The 25,612-nt window shown below is 49.0% G+C and overlaps 1 protein-coding gene across 3 annotated transcripts in view; it reads left to right on the forward strand.

The window, feature by feature from the left end:
• Nucleotides 1-25,612, forward strand: part of HOOK3 (hook microtubule tethering protein 3) — a 1,904,471-nt gene that overhangs the window by 1,599,386 nt on the left and 279,473 nt on the right. For all 3 annotated transcript variants that reach the window (XM_069626410.1, XM_069626409.1, XM_069626411.1), the window contains one exon: nt 9,445-9,545. In XM_069626410.1, the coding sequence (XP_069482511.1) occupies nt 9,445-9,545 (101 nt within the window). The remainder of the gene's footprint in view (nt 1-9,444; nt 9,546-25,612) is intronic.

Below are 25,612 nucleotides of genomic sequence, written 5' to 3' on the forward strand. Positions count from 1 at the left end.
AAGAAACCTTGAGTTGAGTGTAAGTGTCTATTTGAATACTTGTAATTGTAGAACGCTGTTTAACCTCATTACAAGCTCACATTCCCTCTTTAGATAAAGCTGGCTGCTCATCTCGCTACCAAAAGCTGTGTGGTACAGACTTGTACCAAAGGTTAGTTTTGCTTACACCTGTAGTCATAGTTGTCTAGTGGTCCCAGAGGGTACTGCATGCAAACTTAGCCTAACAACCTACAGCTAGCTGTTCGATGCCGGGTTCCCAACAGAGACAACGCCAGATCTGGAGGCGCACATCTCTTCCTATGACTGGTTGATCTTGGTCCTCTCCGACCGACCCTCCCAGTTTCAACTGGGCCCTTTTCTCTCCTCCATTTCAATCTCCACCTGTGGTATCCCTCTGGGTTCTATCCTCTCGCCCTGGTTTTTCAATAGCTACCTGGCCCCTCTAGCCCATTTGATCTCCACCTTCTCTCCTAATTTCCAGTGTTATGCAGATGACATGCAACTCTCCTTCAAGCTACCTTCCGCTGCCTCCTCCTCTTTTTCTCTTATTCCTGACTGCCTTTCTGCCATCCAGGCTTGGTGCAGTACTAATGATCTGTGCCTTAATGCCAGATTCTTTTCATTGGGACCCCTGCTCCCTCTTCTCCCCCCTCCCACACTCTGGCTACCCTCCTTGCGCCCCCTCCCCTCACCCTCCTATGAAGCAAAAAACATGGGCATCATCTTCCACTTCTTTCTATCCTCATATCACAGACCTGGCAAGAAGGCCCACTTTCAACTGCACCTCCTCAGAGGCATTCTTCCTTTCCCCACCTTCTCCCAGAAGCCCAATGTCTCCAGAGCTCTGGTTCTTTCCAGGCTGGACTACTGTAACCGCCTCTTCCTCAATCTGCCTAGCTTCTCCCTTTGCCCACTTCAACTAATCCAGAATAGGACATCAAGATTTATTCTTGGCCTGAAACCCAGAGACTGCATCTCAACAGCCCTTTAATCTCTCCACTGGCTCCCGGTTGCTGCGAGGATCAAGTTAAAGACCCTTTGCATCATCCACATGGCTTTCTGGGGCCTGGGATCCCGCGACATCCAACTCTCCCTCCCTAAATAACTCCCTGCTAGAGCCCGTCGCTCATCTAGCTCAAACTCTCTTCAGATTAGACGCTTTGCCAAAAAGAGAGTGGGGATAGATCTCTCTGCTCTGCAGGTGCCTCCCTCTGGAATGGCTTCCCTGCCCCTCTCAGACTTGAGCCAGATCTCCTTAAGATTCTCAAGACCCACCTTTTCTCTTCATGCTCCCTCCTGCCCAGCTAATATAGCTGTCTGCCCTATTTATTTATTTATTGATCATTTGTAAGGCGTTTTATACAACAGAGTTGTGTTTCAAAGCACCACAAGACTAAATGGGATGGGAACAGGGGAGATAATAACAATGGTGAGATACAAAAAGCAACAATAATATATATACAGTTGTGATCCTACTAGCCCTTGTGGCATTTGGCCGGGCAAATGCATTGATGATCCTTGCAACGTAGGTGGATGGAAAGGGGGAGCAGAGGAGTGGACAAGTACTGGAGAGGGCCCATAAGGGAAGTGCTAAGGGGAGGCAGGAGCACCACCTCAGGCTAAGAGCTAGTAGAAGCAGCTCTCAAGGGTGCTATGTGGAGCCACCAGGGCAATGAAATAGGGGGGGGTGGGAGGTGCTGGTAATGACAGGGGAAGAGCCTGTGAGGTTCATGAGGCTCAGGCATCCGGTCATAGTGGCTGCGGGGTGATTACCAACGGAGTGGCTGTGGGGTGATTACCAAAGGGAGGCACCAGCCGAGGCAAGCTATCTTCCCCCCACTCTTTGCTTAGAGAAACATTTGACAGAGAGTTGGAACTAGAGGAGCGTAGGGCTCGGGCAGCGGTGTATTTAGGGAGAGAAAGTTGGAAATGGCGTGGTCCCAGGATCCAGAAGGCCTTGTGGATGCTGCCGAGGGTCTTGACCTTGATCCTTGCAGCCACCGGGAGCCAGTGGAGAGATTTTAGGGCTGGAGAAATATGGTCCCTGAGCTTGAGTCCAAGGATAAGTCTTGCAGCCTTATTCTGGATTAGCTGGAGTGGACGTAGAGAGGAGGGGGAAGATTGAGAAAAAGGCTGTTGCAGTAGTCCAACCTGGAAAGGATCAGAGCTCTGGAGACATTGAGCTTCTGGGTGGAAGGTGGGAAAAGAAAGAATGCCTCTGAGGAGGTGGAGCTGGAAGTGAGACTTTATGGTAAGGTCCATGATGTGAGGGATGAAGGGGAGAGCCTGAGTCGAAGATGACCCTGAGGGTTTTGGCCTCACAAGATGGTGAGGGTAGAGGGCTCAAAAAGGGTGGCCAAAGGGTAGGAGGAAAAGAGGGCACAGGTGTCCCGATGAAGAGCATCTCAGTCTTACTGGCATTGAGACCGAGATAGTTTGCTGCATTGAAACAGAGGTTGTTTGCTGAACACCATGCCTCAATGGCGGACAGTCGTGGATGAGGGAGGATGAAGGAGGTTGGGGAGTAGAGGGAAGTTTGAAGGAAAGTTGTGTCTCCTCGGCAGAACACGAAGTGAGGATAGGAGGAGGAGATCAGATGAGCAAGGGGGCGAGATAGATTTTGAAGAGCCAAGACGATAGGATAGAGCCCTAGTGACACCACCGGTAGGGATGGTGGTGGAGGAGAATGGACACAATTCCAGCTGGGAAGGGCAGTTAGTGAGGAAAGATGTCAGCCCGGTCAGTGATGCCGAGGGTGTCGGTCGTTTTATGAGGATGGAATGGTTGACTGTGTCAAAGGCGGAGGAGAGATCGAGCAGGATAGTTTGAATCGAGATTTGCAAGCATGGTTTCACAGTATTCAGGAGAGCAGTTTCTGTGCATCTGGATGCCCGGACCCAGATTGGTGGTCATGAAGGCAGCCAACAAGATCAGTGTGGAGGGTCAGTTGGGGGAGGACCAACTTTTCCAAGACTTTACCCAGGAAGGGGGTAATGGAGATAGGGCACTAGTTAGCCAGGCTGGAGGGGGGCAGCAGGTGGCTTTTTTAAGAGAGAGAGTGCTTGTGGGATTGAGGGAAAGAGCCAGTGGCGAAGGAGTGGTTACAGAGGTCGGCAAGGGCCGGATCGAGAGAGATGTTGTCCTTAATGGTTCTGGAGGAGCAGGGGAGCGCTTATTTGAAGGAGGCCTTCATAGAGCAGACCACTTTAGAGACCTCGTCCAGTGTTATGGGCAGGAGGGAGGAGAGTGAGGGGGATGGAAGGAGGTGGGGCAAACTAGGCAGGGGAGGGGGAGTAGGAGTAGGAGTGGGAGCACAGATGGGGGTGGAGGAGAGCGAGGACAGGATGTCCTGAGTTTTGGATGTGAAGTGGGAGGCCAAGGCAATGCAGAGGGCATGCGAAGGAAGGAGAGAGGTGGGAACTGCGATGGATTGTCAAAATTCCTTACAGATTTTGAAAAGTTTGGCCATGTAGTGGAGGCTCCAGTGATGCGGACTTGGATGTGGGCCCTCTTTTTGAAGCGAATAGAGAAATGATATTGCCTTTGGAGCAGGAGGAAGACTTGTTTGTCAGAAGATGAGCCCAAGATCTGCCTGTTAATTTCAGCAACTATACACTTGCGTTTCAGAGATGCTAGGTCGGAGTCGTACCAGCTGTTCTTCTTGGTGGCAGGATTCATACGGTTCCTCATGGCACGGGCAAGGATGTCGAGTGTTAGAGATGGCAAGATGCAGATTAGCAAGGATCTAGTCAGATGGAGAGTCAGAAGCAGGGGTCGGAGGGGGGATGAAAGTTGAGGCAAAAGCAGCAACTGACACTTGCTTCATTGGTCGAATGATGGTGAAGGAGCCCGGCAGTGCAGAGGGTGGTGTGGATAGAGGGCCAAGGGGCCCCAGATAGGAAGAAAGGAGAGCGTGGTCAGACCAAGAGAGGGGGGTGGTGACCGGGTTAAAGATGGGGATGTCTCTAGAGATGAAGCCATCAAGAGTGTGGTCAGCAGAGTGAGTCAGGCCGGAAGGAAGAATAGTGAGAGAGAGGGAGTCACAGGAACTGAGGTGGATGTTTCAAGACAGTCTAGGTGTATTTTGTAGTCCCCAAGGAGGAGGAGTTTGGAAGAAGAGGTTGAAAGAGATGAGGCAAGGTCGGCTCATTCAGAGAGGAAGAGGGAGATGGGGGCAGGGTTCTAGGGTATGTAGATAGTGGTGAGGGAGATCCCCAGCCTCCAGGAGAGGCAGTCAAGAGTAGGATTGAGTAGGAATGATGGGAGCACGGACCCACTCAAGGAAGATCAGGGCCACTCCACCTCCAGTCGGGTCTGGGTTTGGAGAGGATTTTGTTTCCCTCAGGAAGGAGAGTGTCGAGAGCAGTGACAGATCTGGCATTGAAACCATGTCTCGGTAAGAGCGAGAACATTAAAAGTCAAGGTCTTCGAGAAGGAGACAGATGTCAGAGGAGTGTTTGACAGCAGAGCGAGCATTCAGAGTAGCTTAGTGAATCTGGTTACCACCTTTGAAGATTTTCCGAGGGGGCGTACAAGGGCATGGTACTCCCATCGGTGGGGGTAGGGGGAAGAAAGGATGGTTAGAGGGGAGGAAGTTTATGACAGAGGGCGGGTGCCGGTCGTGAAGGAGAGGAGCAGGTTGAGAACCTGGGGCCATGATAGTGCCATTGTGAGGCACCTAAAGGATAAGATGTCTGCATAAAAGGACTTTCCATCTAGTGCCACCATTAATGGGTGAGAAGGAAAAAGAGTGGAGACCAGATTGGGGGGGGTTGGGGAAGGGGGTGTCCATAGATCAGGGGAGGTGACGTTGAAGAGGATGTCCATGAAAGTCTATCTGGAAGTGGCATTGACGTATCAGCGATGGGAAGGCCTGGGTTGGAGTCCAGGAGAGCTTTTTTCAACTTTATTCTTCCAGTCGTCATGAGCATGGAATGATAGGTGATGGTATAGCATTTGGAATAGATAGAGATGGAGAGTGCCATGGGAATAGCGGAGAGAGAGAGAGAGAGAGAGAGAGAGATAGGCAAGAGAGCTGCACAGTGCACAGGAACTCACCAAGTGGCCAAGCAGGCACAGTGGAGGAGGCGTGCACAGGAAGACAGTCAGTGCACAGAATGAAACACTCTCCTAGATTCAAATTTCCCAAAAAAGTTGAAATACAGAACAAAGGTAGGAGGCTACAATTTAAAAAGCACACCTAGATTTAATTTTGCCAAAGTTAGTGCTTTGTTAGCACAAAATGGAGGGTAAAGGTGTTTAAGACGCTCTTGAGGAAATGTGTGTTTGGCACTAGTAGGCAGCAGAAAGCAGGCTGTAAGTGAGATGTACAGTAAATAGACATGTCAAGTGGGAGGAGGAAACAATTTGCAGTCATGCTGTGAGACAAGGGAGGCGGGAGTCGGCAGGCAACCAGATAGAGGGTTGTAGACCAGGGGCAGATGGTCTGGTGTGCTTACCGGTGCCGAGCAGTGCCACATTGTTCATCATCCTGAAATGCAGGCATACAGTGAGTTTGTTCTGTGTGCAGCGTGTGCTGGGGGAAGGTTGCAGGAGCTGCGGCATGGAGAGGGCTCACTCCAGCTCTGGACAGGGCCAGACAGGGGCTTTTGTGTGGGTCTTGGTTCTGTTTTTTTTTTTCGCTTGCCGACTTCTGGTAGGCCAAACAGAAAAGATGAGCCAATCTAGAGCAACGCCACTCCTTTGGTATAGAAACCCTCTAAGGCACTCAACTGCCGAGGAAGAGGGCGGCCATAATGAAAGAATGTGATGGGACCACAGAGCTGGTGCTGCCCGCACATGTGGTCGGTGAAAATGCAGGAAAATTAGCAGCGCAGTGGATATTAGAAGTCTGCTGCTGCTTCAAATGCAATTACAGTGGTGCAGCACGGTGTCCAGACAATTGGTCGACCTAAAACTGGTCGAATGACATTTGGTCGACGCAATTTGGTCGAAAACCAAATGGTCGAATTTTTTTTTTTAATTATATATTTATTTTTCGGGTTTTCGTTTTTTACAAAAATGGGTTTTTAGAAAAAAAAAACGGGGTTGGGGGGGGGGGACCCCCCACCCCCCAAAAAAAGCGTGAAAATAAAAAAAAAAAAATTCGACCATTTGGTTTTCGACCAAATTGGTTCGACCATTTGTCTGGTCGACCAATTTTTTTCGACCAAATGTCTGGTAACCGTGCAGCACGCCGCGCTGCACACCAATGCCCAAATTGGCTTACTTTCGAGAAATGGCTCTCAAAGCCATCCAGAATTCTGGGCTCACTGCTGGGTCGGGCCGTAGGAGGAGGCAGCCAAGAGACCCTCACGGTTCGGCGTGCAGAAAGAAAAAAGGACTAGACTTGTGGCCTGGTTCCCTCAGAGTAATACAGGGCTCCAGGCCCCCATGCCCAGTCTACCACTACACTTGGTCTTCCCTGGCTCCTCCCTTAACCCCCCTCTCATCCTGCATGTGCCCCAACATCCCCCCACTCCTGCACTTGCTAGCAGCCTTCGTGCCTGCAGACAGACCAGCCCCTTACCTCGCGCTTGCTTGTGGACCCCCTTCACCTGCACTGTGCTTCCCTTGGCCCTGTCCACCTGGCCTCCCCTGGCACTCTCCTCTCTAGGGCCCTCTGCCCTGTCCTGCAATTCCCACACTCACTTCCTCCCTTGCAGTTCTCACTGCATTTGCACAATCTGAATGACACAAGGCCTACTAGGATCAGTACTTTTTTGTCCTTTCTCCCTCTTGCCTTGTTGTGCCCCAAAATACTGGTGTGAAGGTGCATTACAAATGACCAATAAATAGAATAAAATAAATCGCAGACTCTGCCTCATAAAGGATTGTGACTGGGTGCCCCTCAAATACTTTATCCACTCCAAATCCGCTCACTCTGGGGTGGACATCTTCTGAGCATTACAGCAGCAGCACAGGTTCAAACACCATTAAGTTCTCTCAGCTCCCAAGCGCCCCTCGAACGTACAAGGGCAAAGGCACTGCTTCTACCCAAGCAGGCAGGCCCATAAGGGATACGTGCCGCCCTCAGGCACACCAAGGAATTTGATAGTCACCAGCTCCGCGGCAGCACTCAACCCACCTTCACTCAAAGCCCATTTAGTGCCCCAGATTGAGCTACTTACTTCAGTGGTGATGTGTACCGTGCTGCTCATTGAGAGCCGCCAATCAGAGTAAACCTACCCCTCTCCCCCAGACCTACTAGAATTCTAACCTGCTGCTTGTGCCCAAAGTTAAGTGTGCCAGAGGGGGTGGTGTAAGCTTCCCCTTCATCGCTGCTAGGCAATGGAACTCCCTCCACTCACCCTCAGATCGGAACCAAAGCTATCAAGCAAAGCTATCAAAACCATGCTTTTCTCCTAAACCTCTATGTAAGCTAGCAGTGCCCCCAGGCCAGATAGATATGTCTACTCAGTTAATAACAAGCTATGTGTTCCCTTTCTCTATCCGCTCCATGTCCACCTACTACTCCTTCCGTTCCTCCTTAAAATCCCTCCTTCACCACCCTCCCTGACTTCTCTCCCCTTCCTCCTCTTTTTTCTCCTCCCCACTCCATCTTCCTGTGTCTTTATCTCTCCCTGTCTCCCCTATGATCTCCACCCTCCCTTCTACTCTACTACCTTTTCCCTTGCCCTTTCCTCCATCCCATACCTCTCCTCTCTTCCTCCCCAAATGCAAATTGTTCCACATGCTGTTTTTCTGGTTTGAATCATGTATATTTTATTGCTTCTGTGTTCCATGTTTGATGTTTCTGGTTGTTAGGTTGTAAAGCGCTTTGGAGTAAAGCGCTATATAAACAATAAAATAAAAATACAAATATGTAATGTGCTATGCCACAATATGCTATACACCATGTAACCTTTGTGTAGCCATCTTGCCCCCCATGTAACGCATCATGTACCCAAGTTTGTACACTTACCTGCAACTGTAACTAAGTTGATTCCTTGTAAAAGTGCCACGATGCCTCCGGGCTGTTTGTGTGCCTTATAAATGCAAATAAATGACTACAAGATCAGTCTCTTCCCGTAGACCTGATATTACAGAAACTTTCACTGAATGAGTGTTGGTTTCAGTATAATCCATTAGAATATCAAACAGATCTGACGAGCAGGATGAAAACACTCCCACCTTGCTGGTCCATCTCTGGCACCACCTCAGAGTGTTTATATTTTATGGTATTTGCTCTCCCTCCTCCAAAACAACCAAATGGCTGTTTTAGGTCACATGCTATTGTGCTCCCATTATCTATATTTGTAGAAGTGAACATTTGTGGATGGCTGTGTTTGCGGCAAAGCATTGTTCCTTAGACAATTCCACACTGTTTCACCAATCCGCACCATATTTTGCATAGTTCCCCGTTAGGACCTTCCAGACATTACTGGCTACATGACATGTGGACACCCTACCATTTTCCCCTGATTTCAGCAAAAGTCAAAATGTGTTTGTGGCTTGGCGAAGCGTTGTTCCTTATACAATTCCACACCGTTTCACCAATCTGCACCAAATTTTGCAGTTGCCTGGTACTCCGGACATTGAGGTATTACAGCCAGCCACACACACCCATTATCAGTGCAGTTCACTTCATGGTGCAAAGCACATGAAGCGATAAGCTAATCAGAATAGCGACCTACCGAACATTGATTTTCAACAATTGATGAGTGTTAGGTCTGTCTACAGAACCCGTTCGGAGAAAGGTTACTTTTGCTAGTAGCATATAAACTAGTAGAGTTGTTGGAACTATATGTTGATATTTTTGGGAGCGTAGGTGTAGTATTTAGAGGGACTCTTTAAAGATTTTAGGACCATGTCACCTTGAAGGTCATTCCATTCTTGACCTATGTAACATTTTGCCTAATGCTCCTTTAAAAGTCCCACCTATGGCTAGACTAATGGCCTTTCCTGTAGAAATGGCAAGAATATCTGTAAGGCTGCAAGCCACTCTTTCCTCTTAAATACCCTAAATCTGTTTACTTGCTTTACAGTGTTTTGTTCATTGTTATTTATTTTTCAAGTAAATTCTAAAGGTATCTGGGTACTTTAAATAGAAGCATAATAAAATTACAGCAGCTTTGATCCCCTTACATGCCTCAGAGAAAACCATATTACAGTGTAAAAGATTGACTAACAGTAGGGAAGATGGAGGAAAGGGGGTGACTGTGAGACTGAAGAGATGCTTAGTCGTTTGGCAAGTGAAGAGTCAGAGAAAGGATGGTGCACCAAGAGATGGGCCTTTTTTCCCAGCCTAATGTTTGAGCACTCTTTGTCTAACTTTTTTTTTGCATACACTCAGTTGTTATAAAAAATGAAGTGATGAGCTCTGAAAGAAGAGATCTATAGGCAATTAGTCAGATTTGTGATGAAAATAGGTTTGTGGTGGCTGGTTGTTTACTTAAAATGTTAGATGACATGAAACTTCTCAATGCTTGTTTTTTTCTGTAGCATTGAAAATTGAAGAATTGCAAGATGCCTTAAAAAGGAAAGAAGAGGAAATGAAGCAAATGGAAGACCGATATAAAAAGTACTTGGAAAAAGCTAAGAGCGTGAGTATCCCATATGTTTTTGTCCTTTCTGCTTGCATGATATCAAGAACATATGCGCTGTGGATCACGTTCACCAACTTTCCATATATGTTTTAGAAGGTTAATTCAGTAAAGCGTTGGTATTGGCTTTAAAAACATGCCATCATATAAAGGGATTTAATAAATGAAAGACAGGAATAGGGGAAATGGTGGTAGGAACTAGATGCAACACTAACGCTTCTCTCCACTCTCCAATGTGCCATGCTTGTGTGCTCTGCACATGTGCACCGTGCTGCTGTAGCTCTTAATTATAAGCTTTGAGGTGGCTACGCTAAGGTGCCACGTACCTTCCTTTGTAAATCAACTGAACAGTGGGGGAAAGTGGTTTGTGTTAAGAGTGCATATTACTTGAGCATGGGCGCAATCTCTTTTCTCCAGCATGGGGTCTGGCATGGATTCACATGCTTATGAATCTTCCCCGTTGTCAGGCTGGGAGTCCTAAGTAAAAAAGTTTTGGTTTCGTTTCTAAACTGTCTTTCTCCTATAAACCAATCACTGAGCTCTAGGTTATACTGCCACAGCCAATGACTGCCCTCTATCTAAACCCCTCCTCTGGCATCCATCTACAGATTTTTACCGCACGTTCAAGTGTTGGGAGTTCTCGCGTTTTGATCTTCGAGCTTTTCTGCGTTTTTTGCTTTTTGTGATGGGAAATTCTATTTTTCGGTCAATCGAGCCTGTGTGCTCCTTCGTTCATCCTTCCGATAAACGGGGACCTGTTTTTCGGCATCTTTCATCGCCTCTATAGGGCAGAAATCACTGAGTGTTCTTCTTGGAAGCTTCCAGAAGTCTTCAGGACTGCACCCCGCTGGATCATGTCGGAGGAGAAGGACGGAGCTTCCCAATTCAAGCTGTGCACCAGCTGCGGTTTGCGGAATGTTTTTTCGGACGGCAAGCATTCCAAGTGCCTATATTGTCTACACCTGACGCACAAAGAAGAAGATTGATGCAATCCGCTGTTGCTTCACCAAGCGCACGACGAAGGATCGACACATCTAGTTGGCGACGTGGCTCAAGGCCAAGGCCTCTACCGAGTGTGTTTCTCAAGGGGCTTGCCTCTTCCGGATCCAGCCATCCTGAGCAGGCTTCTAAGACGCTCCATCCGTGGAGGCCCAACACAAGGCAAAGCACCTCAAGTACGCTTCCGTCGGGTCAGCAATGGTCAGGGCGCGTTCATCATCTCCATCGGCCTCGATCTCCAACCACCACTCCAGTTCTAAATCCAAGAGGAAGTCGGCTTCCCCAGGGAAGCTGCGGGAAACACTGGATAAGGCCAAACCGGGTAAGGTGTCCGAACTGCCCATGAAGAAGGCGGGCAAGCAGAACAAGGAGTCCGAGCTACCCGTGAAGGAGGACAAGGTGGCCAACCTGCCCGTGAAGGCTCAGGTGGTCCAGGCCAAATCATCCTCCTCGATCGAGATGGTGGTGGCCTCCCTTTCGAAGGCAAAAGGGGCTGACCCTGTCCAGGGTGCCCCAGCTGCAGCCAGTGTCTCTCTCCAGGCCAGGAGAGAGTCTTCGTTCAAGCCGATGGAGAAGACCCTGGAGAAGGGGATGCCGGACCTCAGCCAGAGACCGAGCCCTCAGGACCTGAAAAAGGGGCCCTGAAGAACTCCAGGGCACGGACATTTCTTCATCTGACGAGGATGATTCTTTCCGTCCACACCATCCACAGTGGTGGCGACAACGACGATGGAAACGTCGACACCTACATGGGCGCTAGGCCCAGTGACCCTGCCCTCCAGGTGCCCCATAGAGATTTGTTGCAGGATATCCTCTAGATACTCCACACGCTGGTGTCAGAGATTCAGAGGAGATTGCCGATAGCTCCGGGTTGACACCGGGGCAGCCACCAGCAAAGAGGAGGAGACACCCTACGCCTCAGCTCCAACTGTCGCTGCCCTCCCCGCACTCCTCTAGGGAGGGGCAGGGACGGACACTGTGACAACGGATACGGACGATGCTGCAGGACTGGGAGACTCTGCATTGCCGGCACGAGAGCCTCTCCACCGGACGAGGTGGGATCTTTTCAGTCCATGAATGCCCGGGCGTCAGAGCTTTTTCAGCTCACCCCAGAGGCGGAGGAGGGCTTCCTGTACCAACGACGGGAGGCGAAGAGGAAGACTATCCTGTCGGTATCGCTCCTGGACGACGTCTGGGATGAGGGACTGGCGTTGCTAAAGAACCCTGCTTCAGCCCCAGCAAAGAGTGACCGGCTTGAGAAAAAGTAACAGGTGCCGGAGTCTGTGCTCAAGTGCCTGCGGTCTCAACCGTCGCCGTACTCGCTGGTCTCGGCGGCCGCTATTCGCTGGTCTCGGCCGCCGCCAGGAAGCACTCGTCAAGTTCATAGTCTTCTTCATCTGTACCCCCAGACAACAAGGGGAAGAAATCGGATTCCATTGGTAGAAAAGTAATCTACTCTGCGACGGTGAAAGCGGCCACCGCCTTGGCGATCGTGGCCAGATAGGACCGGGAGCTTTGGTAGAAGATGGCTCCGCTCCTGGATTTCCTCCCCGATGACAAACAGGTCGATGGGTTTGCCTTCACCATCGTGGCTGGCTCAAAGCCACCAACTTGAGGCAGGAGGTCCAGACGAGGGTCTTGGACCTGCCGTTCGACAGAGACGACCTGTTCGGGAAGGCCGTCTAAGAATCCCTGCAGGCCATCAAGACTGAAACTGCCTGTGCCTTGGGCACTCTGCAGCTACACCGGCCGTCCTTTCATTCGTCCAGAGGGAAGTCTAGCAGGTCTTCAAAGGGTTTTGATGGGGGCTCATCCTCTGACCGCCAACCCTCCCGCTCCTTGACCCAGGAAGCCAACAGGGGTTGCTCCAAGTCCTTCGGAGGTGGCTGCCGTAGTCAACAAGGATCCCAGGGCGACGCGCCGACCGCCAAGCAGGACTAAACCAGCCAAGACATCAGGCCCCCACCCTTGCACCCCCAGTGGGAGGCCGGCTGACGAACTTAGTCAGCTTGTGGGAAACCATCTCCACCGATCGATGAGTGCTAGATGCTTTCACCCACAGACACACTTCGGAATTTCAACAGAAGTGTCCGCAAATACCACCAGTGGCCCGACAGGAACAACACATAGCTCAGCTGCTGCTATAAGTTCGGGCCATGGTAAAAAAAAAGGGGGCGATAGAGCTAGTCCCAAAGCGACTCCGGGGCTCTGGAGTTTACTCAAGGTACTTTCTCGTAAGAAAGACTGGGGGCTGGAGGCCCATCCGCGACCTAAGACGCCTCAACAAGTACATAAAGTCCCAGAAGTTCAGAATGGTCACGCTGCAGCATGTGCTTGGCCAGCTGGAGGAGGGGGGACTTTCTGTCGTCGTTGGATCTAGAGGATGCGTATTTCCACGTTCCCATACGCAAAGGACACCACAAGTTTGTGCGCTTTGTCGTTCAAGGGAAGCATTAACAATTCAAGACTCTTCCCTTCGGACTGAAGTCGGCACCCTCAGTGTTCACCAAGTGCTTGCCACCGGTGGCGGCCGATCTACGACTGCAAGGGATCCACGTGTACCCTTATCTGGACGACTGGCTCATCCGGGCCAGGTCCAAGGATATCGCCGTCAACCACAAACTGGGGTTCTCAGTGAATTATGCAAAGTCCTGCTTGACTCCATCGCAGGATGCGCTGTTCCCGGGATCCAGCCTCGACAGGGTCCTGCCTGGCATCACCGGCGGAGGAAAGGATATCCTCCATCTTGGGCAAAGTGCAATGGCTGTTTGCATGGAGGGTCGCCACGGTGAGGACCATCAAGTCTCTACTCGGCATGATGTCATCATGCATATACCTGATTCGGCTCTGCAGGTTGCGGATGCGCTCGCTGCAGAAATTCCTTGACGCCCGTCTGGTCCAGCTGTCAGGAGACTTCCAGGACAGGATTACGCTCGACGAGGAGTTCCGTCAGACGATAAGGTGGTAGGGCTTGTGCTCCAATATCGCCGGAGGCACAGATTTCAAGAGCCCCCCATACCAGGAGATGGTCACAACAGACACCACCCTGGAAGGATGGGGAACCCACACCGGACGTCTTCACGCAAGAGGCCTGTGGCTGCCGGAGGAGAAGACGCTACACATCAACTTTCTCAAACTGCAGGAGGTGGTTTGGGCCCTCAAGTAGTTTCTGCCATCCCTCAAGGGCAAAGTGGTGAGGGTCTTCACAGACAATACCACCACAATGTTTTACATCCAGAAACAAGGGGGCACCAGATCCGCACCGCTCTCCAAAGAGCCACAGGACTTGTGGTACTGGGCCGTCGCCCAGGGGGATGATATTCATTCCGTTTCACCTGGCAGGAGTAAAGAACACTGTCACTGACTCTCTCAGCAGGGAGCTGCGCTCTTGCCACGAGTGGGTGCTTCGGCAGGATCAAGTGGTCAACCTTTTCCTCAAATGGGGCAGTGCCCAGATTGATCTGTTTTTCGACAGTGACAAACGTCAAGTGCCAGACGTTTGCCAGCAGGTTCCCCCAGCCGGGGAGCAAGGGGGGACGTATTGTCATTGCCTTGGGAAGGCCTGTTTCTGTCTGTGTTCCCTCCGAGGCCGGTACTACTTCAGATCATCAGTCAACTCACAGTACCGGTGCAGGATGATCCTCGTCGCACCAGCGTGGCCGAGGGAGATCTGGTACCCAGACCTTCTCGGCATGTCAGTGTCCCCTCCAGTCAAGCTGCCTGTGGTGGCAGATCTTCTCGCCAGGGAAGGAGGCGCAATTCTTCACCACAACCCGGGGTCTCTGAACCTCCAGGCCTGGCTCCTCCATCCAGCATTAGAGTTTGCTGGCTATGATCTTCCGGCGGACTGCAGGGGGGGGTACTTGCCAAGGACAGGGCATCGTCTACGTTGACGTGCCACAGACACAAATGGAAGCGATTTGCGACTTGGTGCTGGTCGCAGAAGATCAACCCTCTAAGGGTCACGGCCCCTCAAGTACTTCATATTTACTGTCATTGGCTAAATTGGGACCTGCTCACGCCTCCTTCAAGGTACATCTGGCGGATAAGTTGCATGTGGCCCGCACAAAGAGTTTCTGGAAAACTTCTCCCTTTTTGGTGAACTTTGGTCCTGTGAACCATGGGAAGGCCCAGTCAAGGCCTTCATTTCGAAGTGGCTCTCCGGCTGTATCACCCACTGTCACCGATTGGCAAACCGACCGCTGCCTGGCCATCAGAGAGCCCACTCTACCAGAGCGATCCCTGTACAACGGCGTTCCTATCTGGTGTGCCCCTGCTGGACATCTGCAGGGCTGCTAAGTGGAGGTCACACCTTCACGAAATTCGACTGCGTTGACAGGGATTCCAGGGAGGAGTCCACAGTCGGCCAAATGGTACTGCGCAACTTGTTCGCTTGAATGTGAGCCTAGTGTATGTACTGCTATGTATTCTTTATTCATGAGCATGTGAATCCATGCCAGACCCCATGCTGGAGAAGGAACAAGTTACTTACCTGTAACTGTTGTTCTCCAGCATGGGTTTGGCAGTGATTCACATGCAAAACCTCCCGCCTGCCCCTCTGTGGCTCTTCTTAGTTCTACTGCCACTTTACATGCTACCAAATCTGAAGATGGCTGCCAGAGGAGAGGCTTAGGTAGAGGGCAGTCATTGGCTGGGGGCAGTATGACCCAGAGCTCAGTGATTGGTTTATAGGAGAAAGACAGTTTAGAAATTGAAACAGTTTTTTCTTTTACCGAGGATTCCCAGCTTGACTATGTGAATCCATGCCAGACCGATGCTGGAGAACAACAATTACAAGTAATTAACTATTTCCTTCTTTTACCATCTTCTTAAGCAGTGACAGCTGGGAAAATATCCATTGTTTTATGTCATTTTCCTTTAGTGTGCTGGTTTACGTTTCTCCCTCTTGTTTAACTTTCACTTTTGGGAAAGTCTTAGCACCTTTTGCATGTCTGTGGGCACCTACAGTTTACAACATAATCTCTGCACAATCTTTCCCCAATGCAGACACCAATTTCAGGTTTTCTTTAGGGATCTGTGTGCTCGTTTCACTTACCGAATGGCCTTGTGAGAGGGGGGGAGGGGGGTTGAAAAGCACTGCTTTGCTACGTTTAATCTTGTGAACACTCAAGTACTCCCTCATTTTAATTAATTCCTTCCTCCCACAGATTCTCATCTATGATATTCTATGTCCAGCACCAGCTGCCATCTGAAACCTTTTTGCCACTAGCAGGCACAGTTCAGCTCCCCATTGGCTCGGCACCATTATGCCCTACACAGTGGACGCGCCATCAGGGCTAGTATAGATGGAGCCGCAACACCAAATAACTCTGTTCCTCTTTTTTTGTGCACCGGTACCCTTTGGGAATTCCATTTAGGTTTGCTAATTTTTGATTGAGTCATGCCTAACTATGGGGCGGCATCAGGTTTCAAGCCGTATGCTGATCTCCGACACCCCCATAGGATTGTCCTGTATTGTTTGTGGGAGGAACACGATCACCAACATTGCAGGTCGTGCCAGTCCATGCACCCAAAGGCCCGACAGGATTGTGCCGCAGAATGATTTACCTTTTTCAACAGGGATGGCTATTGAACTCCTTCAAAGTATCCTGGCATGGGGCGGAGAAAGGAAGACCACTTTGTAGATCGAAAGGACAAAAAAGGACTCACCGATGGAGATCGCAAGGAACTCTTCGAGTTTAATCCAGGGACTTTGCCTCGGAATATGATCCCGAAGTACCTGCTCAGTCCTCTAGTCCGAAGGAATGGAAGGAGTTTGGCTTAAGATGTTAGACCTCTTTGACAAGGTCCTGACGCTGACCGCTTCGGTCTCCTCACCAGAGGCAACCGCAGGAACGCACTTGGAATAGTCAGCAGGGTTTCCTTGCAAGATCATGACCGCATGCCTATGGATTTAGCCCCAGTTCCAAAGGACATGGACCTGACTGGCAGTGTACTGCTCCAATGTCGTCTAGCTCTCAGCACCAGGTGGTGTTTGCGCGGCAACATTGGTGCTGGAGCCCCCATGCTTCCAATGAGCACATTTATATCCATGTTGTTTGCCATCTTTGACGAGGCGGTTGATCCTATCTAATTTGGGATACACTATCACTCCAGACGGATGGGCGATTTCCCAGATATCGGCGAGGGAGAGGACTTGCTGGACCTGGCTGCAAACCTGCAGTAGGCCAGCTGCCTTTGCACCTCACCAGAGCTGGACATCCTTCAGGCACAGACCGTGGGTAAACCGTTTTCTGCTTTCAAGATGACAAAAGTGGAGGTAGAAACACTGGCATTATCAGCACCCAGCAGGCCCAGATTTTTAACTTTGACATCCAGGATGAGTACCCACAGAGCAAGACCTTGCTACCTGTTACGGAGATTTATCATTATGCTTCATCCCCTCTTCTAGTGAGACCCCCAGCACTTTCTGCTGGACTTCTGGCCCTTTTTCTTTAAATCCTAAATGAGTGGATCCTTTTTCCATTCATTAGGCTCAGTCTTTTGGAACTCTGTACTTTGTGTTCTACCTGTACTGTATCTCCCTTGGGCAGTGTTGCTGGGGACCCTCGGAGGTCCACCTTTAAGATAATTTGTTTAATATCCCTACTTTTAATGTAACTACAGTTCTTAGGAGTAAAGTGATACTTGGTATCTCTCCCAAAACGTTATAGACTGAGCGATTGGCACACACCACCTTCAGTGGAGTGCCAAAGGGATACCTAGTTGTTAGGGAGAATTCTCAGAAATGTGCCAATTCCCTCCACCTTAGAGACCCACAGCCACTTTGCTGGATTTTGAGGACTTGATTTTTTTTTACCTGGAGGGAGTGAGAGCCTTTCTTTCCCACTCTCATGTATTTCTATGTGATTTCTGAACTTTGTGTTTCTTTTGGTTATGGAGCCTGACAAACTCCTTAGGTATCTTGTTTTACATTGTATCACACAGCACCTTCAGTGCAGTGGCACAGGGAAGGCTTTCAGATTTCCCAAAGGTTTAAATACCTTCTCTGGGATGAATTACTGTTTCCAGGGCAGTAAAGTGAAATTGACTTTACTTACATTTGTAACTTTCTAGACCCAGCACACACTATCTTTTTTTTTAACCAACTTTATTTTTATTCATTTTTAACTGTAAGACAACAATTAGCTTTCGGTTACAGCAATATTACAACCATTAATGACTGTGTAAACATATTAATTGACCATCTCAAACTTAGGCTTTGGAACTATTGTCTTCCAACTTCCCCCCCAAATGCCCCTCCCACCACCCACACTATTCCACCCTCAACCCTTAGAAAAATTCTGAAGCAAGCTGAATCAAGGTTATAACCAGAGCAAAGCAATTCCCTGAGCTCGTCCCACCTCCATGCCTTCTGCTGTCGTTATCTGATGTGAATGTTTCTTAATGTCCTGGTTTTAAAGGATTGGGCCTCCCTCTCCCCCACATAGTCCTGAAGAGGATCCCATATGGCTAGGAATTTCAGGTATGTCCCTGATTTTGTGGCGCAAATGTTCTCCATCGACATCACTCCCCACACTTTATCCACCACCATGGGGCTGTTGGGCCTTCCACTGTTTTCCAACGTTGGGCGACTGTCATCCTTGCGCCCACTAGTAGGGGGGTGATGAGGGCCGCTCTGTTCCCTGAAGCTGCGTATTTCCCTTCCGCCACTACCCCCAACAGGATAACCTTGGGGGATTGAGGTAGGTTTGCACCCGTTATGTCTTTAATTAGACTCAGAACTTCTTTCCAATATATCTTTATCTTTGGACATGTCCACCACACGTGGAATAGGTTGCCTCTTTCACCGCACTGGCGCCAACAGTCTTACGGGTACATAGGGTTCATTTTATGTATTCTACTTGGGGGCAGATACCATTGATAGCATAACTTATATGCTGATTCTTTGATTGCAGTAGACTTGGAAAGTTTGTGAGCCCTCCTCCAGACTTGACACCATTCTTCCTTCATGTATTGGAGGGATTTGTCTGCTTGCGATTTATCTAGTAGCTTATACAATCTGGTGATCCCCTTTCCCTGTGTCCCCTCCCGTATTGTGAGTTCTAAACCAACTGGGGGGGGCGTAGTCCAGCCCTTTTAACTGCAGGGTGCGAGATCCAGTGGCGCACTTGTATATATTTGAATCTGTGCTGTTCAGTGATGCCAAATCTTTGTTTGCATAAGTCAAAGGAGAGTGGGGCATCATCTTGGTAGAAGTCTCGTAAGGACAATGTGTCTGCTCCCTGCCAGCCATCCCAGAACCTCTGTTGGAGCCCAGGCGAGAAATCTGGGTTGTGTATAATAGGAGACATTGGGCCCAGACTCAGCACACACTATCTTACAATAGGGTGCTGCAGGGGTTACCCAGTATCCCCTTTGTCTAGCTTCTCATTTAAGTTTTATGGTACCCTTTTCTCAGTGAATGGGTGGTGGCAGTGGTTTTGTTTTAACTACCGTGGTCTGCATTTACCGCAGGCTGTGTTCGCAGCTGCAGTAAAGCACCCAAGGGTACCATTTTTGTCAAAATGGCCCTGGTCTTCTTTTTTCGCCGTTTCTTTGTGGAAAGATCCTTCTTGAGATTTACTCTTTGCATCAAACCAGGTTTGGTCCCATTGTTTGCTTTGTCTTTGGCGGGATTCACAAGTGGTGTCTGGGGTGGGCAAGAAGTGACGGAGGCGCCCGAAACTCCCTGTGCTTAGTCTCCTAGGAGACTAAAAGGCTCTCTGTAGTGATTGGCCGGCTGACTGTCCGGCATGGACAGCCACCCTGCTGGGTGACTGACAGCTAGGCTGGAATTAATGGGAGAGAAATTAATAAAAGGGGAGAATTTTGGCTTAGATGGCAGAATCAACCACTGGATGAAGAAACCGAAGAAGAACTTGAAGAGGACGCCTGCTGCAACTCCTGGACTGTTGGTTTGCCCGGTGAACCCCTGCTGCTGTGCTGAAACTCCAAATTCGTATCGACAGAGAAGCCCCTGCAAGGACGACTTCTCCCCTTGAGTTGGTGGGACCAATCAACTCTAAAGTAAGCCACCTGGACATCCTTCTCGGAACTGGTTGAATTTCCACAGCGTTGCTGCTGGAAACCGAATAGCCAGGGAGAAGAACACCAGATTGTGTGTTGCTTTTGAGTTGGCCAAGAGCTCCAGGAAGATCCTCCGGACTCCCAGGAAGCCGGACTGACCGAGCCTGAGTCCCCTCAACAGAGTGCGGGACCCCAGAAGCAAGGAAAGTCCATCTCGACAGCCAGAAACCATGGTGTTGCTATTTGCGGTAGTTCATTAGGAGCTGAAACACCGAAGTGCCACTTGTTGGAAAGATTGCCGGTTGCAAGCGGTGACCGTCCCATTGCAGATCAGGAGTCCCCAGAAGTCCTCCCCCTTGTCCCCACGACTGAGGCTCAGGAACAGTGAGATCTGCAGAGCTGCAAAGGAACAGAAGTCATCTGCTGCACTTGTTCTTCAATACAAAGGTACTGTAAAGTCTAAGAGAATTTACCTCACTGTAGAGTTGCTTACATCTTCTACTTCTCACAAGTCTAATCATCTTGTGGCCCTACATTTGATTCTTCTTCAAAGACTTCTAAAACATTGTGCAAAGATTTCTCTACTTACCTACCAGAAGTGCTTCATCCTATATAAGACTTTCGCCCATTGACTTTGGCTTAGCCTGATATACTGAATGACTCTGCTTAAGGGATCCAAAAGTATTTGCCTGCTTAAGAATATTTGTGGTTTCTTGTTCTAATAACCTTTTCCTTTTGCCAACTGCTAATAGTATTCTAAATCCAAACAGTAAGATATTAATGTCCCCAGCACCCTAGCTATTGAAGTCACCTGAGGGCATAGGTTGTGTCTGTGGGCCATCCCAAAAGGGTCTTCACTGGTTTAGAAACTAAGAGTGTACAGTATTGATGTGTATTTGTATGTTACCTTTTATATCACTCCCTTCTGAAGAAGGCTTATTCTAACTGATACATTAATAATTGTTCATTCAAGGAACCGTGTGTGTAAGATTTTATTTGAATACTTGTCACTGTGTAACTCCCCTACAGCTCACATTGACCCCTCTTGAGATCAGCCTGGCTGCTCAACATGCTACCAAAACTGTGTAATACAAGCTTATACCACAGGTTGGGTTTCCTATACCTGTAGTCAGAGTTGTTGTAGTGCACCCAAAGGGTACTGCATACAAGCTTTGCCTAACACTAGTATTCCCCCTTCTCTTTGCTCCTTTGACTTTTTAGCCACATAGACAATCGCCTAGTTATGACTGGTAGCAGTGGACGTGTTCTACCAACTATTGTGTATTTTTTGGTAGAGCAGGCTAGATCCATAGCCTCGGCGGTGCACAATAAGGGCACCCAAGTACCAACTTGGGACCCTCCCTCTTTTCACCATTACTAGCATGGTTGTTCTTTTTCAGCCCTTCTTCCATTCTGGGAGGGGGAGGCCTGTGTGTGTGTTTTGCCTTTGGCAGGACCCCTTGGGTGTCCCTGCCTAGGCTGCAGAGTGTCTGAGAAGCCAGGAGGTAGGGGAGGAGCTTTCCACCACCCTGTCCTTTATCTGCCTGAGTGCCTGAATAGGTCCAGCTCCCACAGGGGTCTGGCTGTCCTGATTGGACAGCCAAACGCCCCTTTCTGTAAAATGCTGAGAGACATTGCAGAGCAGTGTGTGCTGGAACTGTATAAAAGTTGAAGCTTCTGGAGCGAAAAGCAAGTTGACAACTGGAAGCTGAAGTAACCGAACAAGAAGGCGACCAGAGACGCCTGCAGACCCTCTGCAACACCGTGAAGCCACCACTGCTGTCCTGAACCGTTTTCTGTGCGACAGAGGAGCGCTGAAGAGGATGACTCCATCACTTTGGCTGGTGGGAACAACCAGTCCAAATACTAACTTTGAAACAAGCCATCTCCAGAGGTCCTAGGAGTTTCCAGAGCTGCGTAACCCCAATACCAGCTACCCATTTTGAGTGCATCGTCGTGGAAATGCCGAATCTGTCCAAATCTTTGCTGAACCCGTAAGGGCACTCCAGATATCCGATCCAACTCACCCAGACCCCCTCATCAGAGTGTGGAACTGCAGGAAGCAAAGAAGATTTGCCGGCCGATCCATGTCCTTTGTTGGTGCTGCAGAAAAGGCACAAAAACCGCACAGTGAACCAAGAAGTTGCTGAAAGTCATGCTACAGGTCCTCCTTCGAGACTGCTGCTAAGAGATACCGTCCAATATCCTGCCTTCAGTCATCAGACTAAAGGAATCTGGAGGTTGGGTCCAACCTAAGGTACTGTTGGGGGGGAAAAAGGTATTGCTTACCTGATTCCAAGGTGTCGCTCTAGAGCATTGCAGTGCATGTAGAGGACACCCCCTCTTACCTCAGACCCAAGCCGCTGCTTGTGTCCCTTCCTCAAGTCCGTCTTAAGGTCTTCCTTGTTAATGTGCTAGACACTGGAAAAAATCCATAGGAACTATTCATAATTCGCTGCTTGTCAAGACTTCAAGCCCTCTCTGAACTGCATTTAGCTAGGGTTGCGTTTTGGGACTGAAAGGACTTACTATGCAAAGAAACCCTCTCGAGAACCTTGAACCAAGCTCATCCTGCACTGACAATTTGCCTCCCTTTAAGTGACTTTACTATATGAGTTTGCAAAGTAAATGCATTACTGTATAAACCGTTGAAAACGACATGAGTGTGCAATAACCTATAATACAATAACATTGTCTTTTCCCTTTCTAACGTTGCTACAAATGTAACCGCAAACGAACACAAAAGTGAAAGTGCCCTTTGAAGTGTATTATCAAGTATTCCTAAGTGTTCTAGCATAAAAATCTAAATTATTTAAAGTGATGCTGATGTAAATATAATAAATACATACTTTTATATAACTTATAAGTGTAAGTGCTTCTTTGCTGTGCCTGTCTAACTAAATTTAGTGCCATTACCTGCAGCTCACATTTTAAGATAAGCCTGACTTCTCTGCCACTCTACCAAGGTCCTGAGCTACTACAGACTGATACCAAGGGTTGGGGATCTACAAACCACTGTGATAGCTTACTAAAGTCTTACTGCCAGTATGACTTTAGGAAAGCTCACTCTAACACTACCCTTAACCCAACAGCAGAGGGATATGAGTGGGTGGCCCGGGAGAAGCTGGTGTCTTGCCCTGTAGTGGACCAGTATTTTGCCAAAAAGCTTTGCCCAGCACCCTTGGATTTGGCTTCTCTCTCCACCGACGCATCTCTTAATAGTTTGGTTGTGCAAGCCACGATGGCCAACCTCAAATCTCAGTGAGAGCATGAAATCGGGTGGTTGGGGGTGCAAAATAGCCACTTTGGGAAGCCTTTCCCTGTCAGCTATTAGTACCCCTTGTGCTTTGGCCAAATTACCATTTGGCCTCTGGGGCATGGTCTCTAAGGTGACAAAGAATCTGCCATTTGGAGAGATGAAGGGTATCCATGCTCTTGTACAGGACGTCGGTGAAGCAGTACACCACATCTCGGTATGGCCTTAACATGGTTCTTTGTGTTGCGAATACCACAAGAACATGAACAGTCCTGAGGAGGCACTAGTGGGGAGTCAAGGATGTGGGCTGTTGGTGTCCCGCAGGGCTCTGGTGTGCCTGGGCGACCTGGAAGCTCTGTTTGCTGCCTCATCGTAAGCCTGTGACTTTAAAATCTGAGCTCTCTCACACAAGGGTAAAGCTTGCAGGGAGTCAAAGGGCGTGGGGTGGTGGCCTCCCACAGGATGTTTCTGGACCCGTGGGGTTGTGTGCATCCTGACTTGACCTTGAATTCTTCTCATCCTCGTCCGGACGTGGTGTGAAGTGTTTCTCTAGCTGGGCTTTGCTGTGGCTGACATTGCTGCCACCTTCTTTCCATTCTTTCCCAGCATGGTTCTGGTGGGGACCCTCAAGGAAGACAAGTAAGGTAACCAGTGAGATCAGAAGCCCAGAAGAGGTTTATAGGGCCAAGATCTGAGGCGTTGCCATTTCTGCTGCACGCTGAGCATTGGTTGCTGACTGTTGGTTAACTTCTGTCCGGGAGGAACTATAGAAACCATAATGCATTGCCGTTGCCATGGCTGGGTGTTAATCTTTCTTTTAATCACTAGAAGTGCTTGGGTGTTCTATGTCCCGACCTGGCCGTGCTAGTTCAATAATTATGCCAGCCCCTCCCACTCAGGATTTTGAGGTTGTGCGTGCGTCTGCATATGATTTCGAAACTGGTGCTGCATTTGACACTGGCCTTGGACCCGAGTCTGTCACTAACACTGGGCCCGTTTGAAGTCTTGTTCGTATTTTCCTCTTTGGACCCAGACTTATTCACGCCAAGGCTCCCAGGTGTTGTCTACCGGGGGGCCTCAAGTTTACTAGGCACAGCTAGTGTAGCGTCAATGCCCATTTGTTAATTGAGATCCAGCAGTTTTTGGGCTCGCCTGGTGCCCCCACTAGTTTGGTTTATGTGGGGGAGGCCCTGGACACTAGTGCGACAGCCTTAACTTCTTTTATTACATCTTATCCAATTGTTGTTAATCAGGGCTCTGAGATGCAGAAAGGGTTTGGGGAGCGTCAATTGATCCCGCTATTTAAACAGATTTACCCACTGTGCCCGGGGTGGCCTCCAGTGTGTTTAACTCAGTTGTTCCTGCTCTAAAAACTGCTGCTTCAGGTAGTGGTGTTGATGGGAACACAAGTATGCCCAATATGATATGAAGTCAAGGCCCCCCTCTGCGTGTGGTTTTTATCAGCACTACATAACCACTCAAAAGTATGTAATTTGAGGCCAGGGCTATGCCAGAAAAGAGGTCTGACACCATCTGTGGGCCACGGAGTAAGAACCCGATGGACATAAGCCCTGAAAATAACCCTGTGATCTGCTCTCCCCCACCAAGTGTTCCCAACCTTCCTGGACCAAGTTCTTTTTATATCTGACATTCCTATGCAGGGGGCACCTTCTGATCATGGCTGCAAATGCAAACAAGTTCTCAGCGAGCTAGCAGATTAAAAGGCTTTTATTGGCCCTTATTGAAGCCCAAAGGAGAGGGGGCTGGAGGAATTATGGGGGTCCAGCCATTGGTTTAATTGAAGCCACAGGCCCGTGTAATTTACTGGAGGAATTAGAAAAATCTTCTAACCAAAATCTCCTAACTGCTAGACCGAATACTGATCCCCCCCCTCCCCCATGTAGACGACACCCACACTTACCCCTGGCTCCAATACATTGCGAGCTCCACGCTCCCTCAGTAAAACTTTGGAATTGAAATGAGCAGGCTATTCACCAGCCCCCATCCAAAGAACGTAATAAGCCATCTAATTCCAACATCTTATATGTAACTTGGGATGCCAGGGCTCCTAACAATGTGGGGAACAGTGGCCTTAATGATATTCACAGTAAGGCACCCATACCTTCAATCTGGGAACGCTTGTCTAACAGAAAGGAATATGGGAGATATAAGAGAGTCACAGTATGCTTGCATGGGGTCCCGAAACTGAAACCTAACCAACGTGAACCAAGAGATGTGCTCCTGAACCAATGTTTACACTGGCTTCAGACATCAAGTAGTTGCACCTTTGTAACCCGGGAAGCAATTGTGAACTGCTCCAGATTGACCTGTGAGGGCGATTACTCCGGTAACTCTGAAGATGGAATTTAGGGTTCAGAGTACGGTCTATTATGTTACTGGGCAGTTGCGGGAATCATTGTTGGAAATAAACAGTTTGATCTTTATTAGCCGCTATCCTTCCCACAGTATTATTTGCCCCCCTTGAAACCTAATCCATAACGCTGTTCTTTCAGGTGCCAACTCAGTTCCTTTGGGGAAAAGGCGCCTGGGCAATGAACATGGAGAGGGGGTTTATGGTGTTGGTATTGATTGTTCTTTTCTTTTTTTTTCCTTTTATGATGTACATTATTAGTTTTGTATTGTGTTAGGATGTACTTTGATGGCCTTACTGGAGAATAAAGTTATTTGACTGACTACTGGTTGAGAACCTCAGCTTTCACTCTGGACATCCAGATCAAACTCCTGGATATGCTCTTTGATGCAACATAACATTTGTGTACCA

This window comes from Ambystoma mexicanum, chromosome 6p (assembly GCF_040938575.1).
Source record: "Ambystoma mexicanum isolate Mex_15411 chromosome 6p, UKY_AmexF1_1, whole genome shotgun sequence".
Taxonomy (NCBI): Eukaryota; Metazoa; Chordata; class Amphibia; order Caudata; family Ambystomatidae; genus Ambystoma; species Ambystoma mexicanum.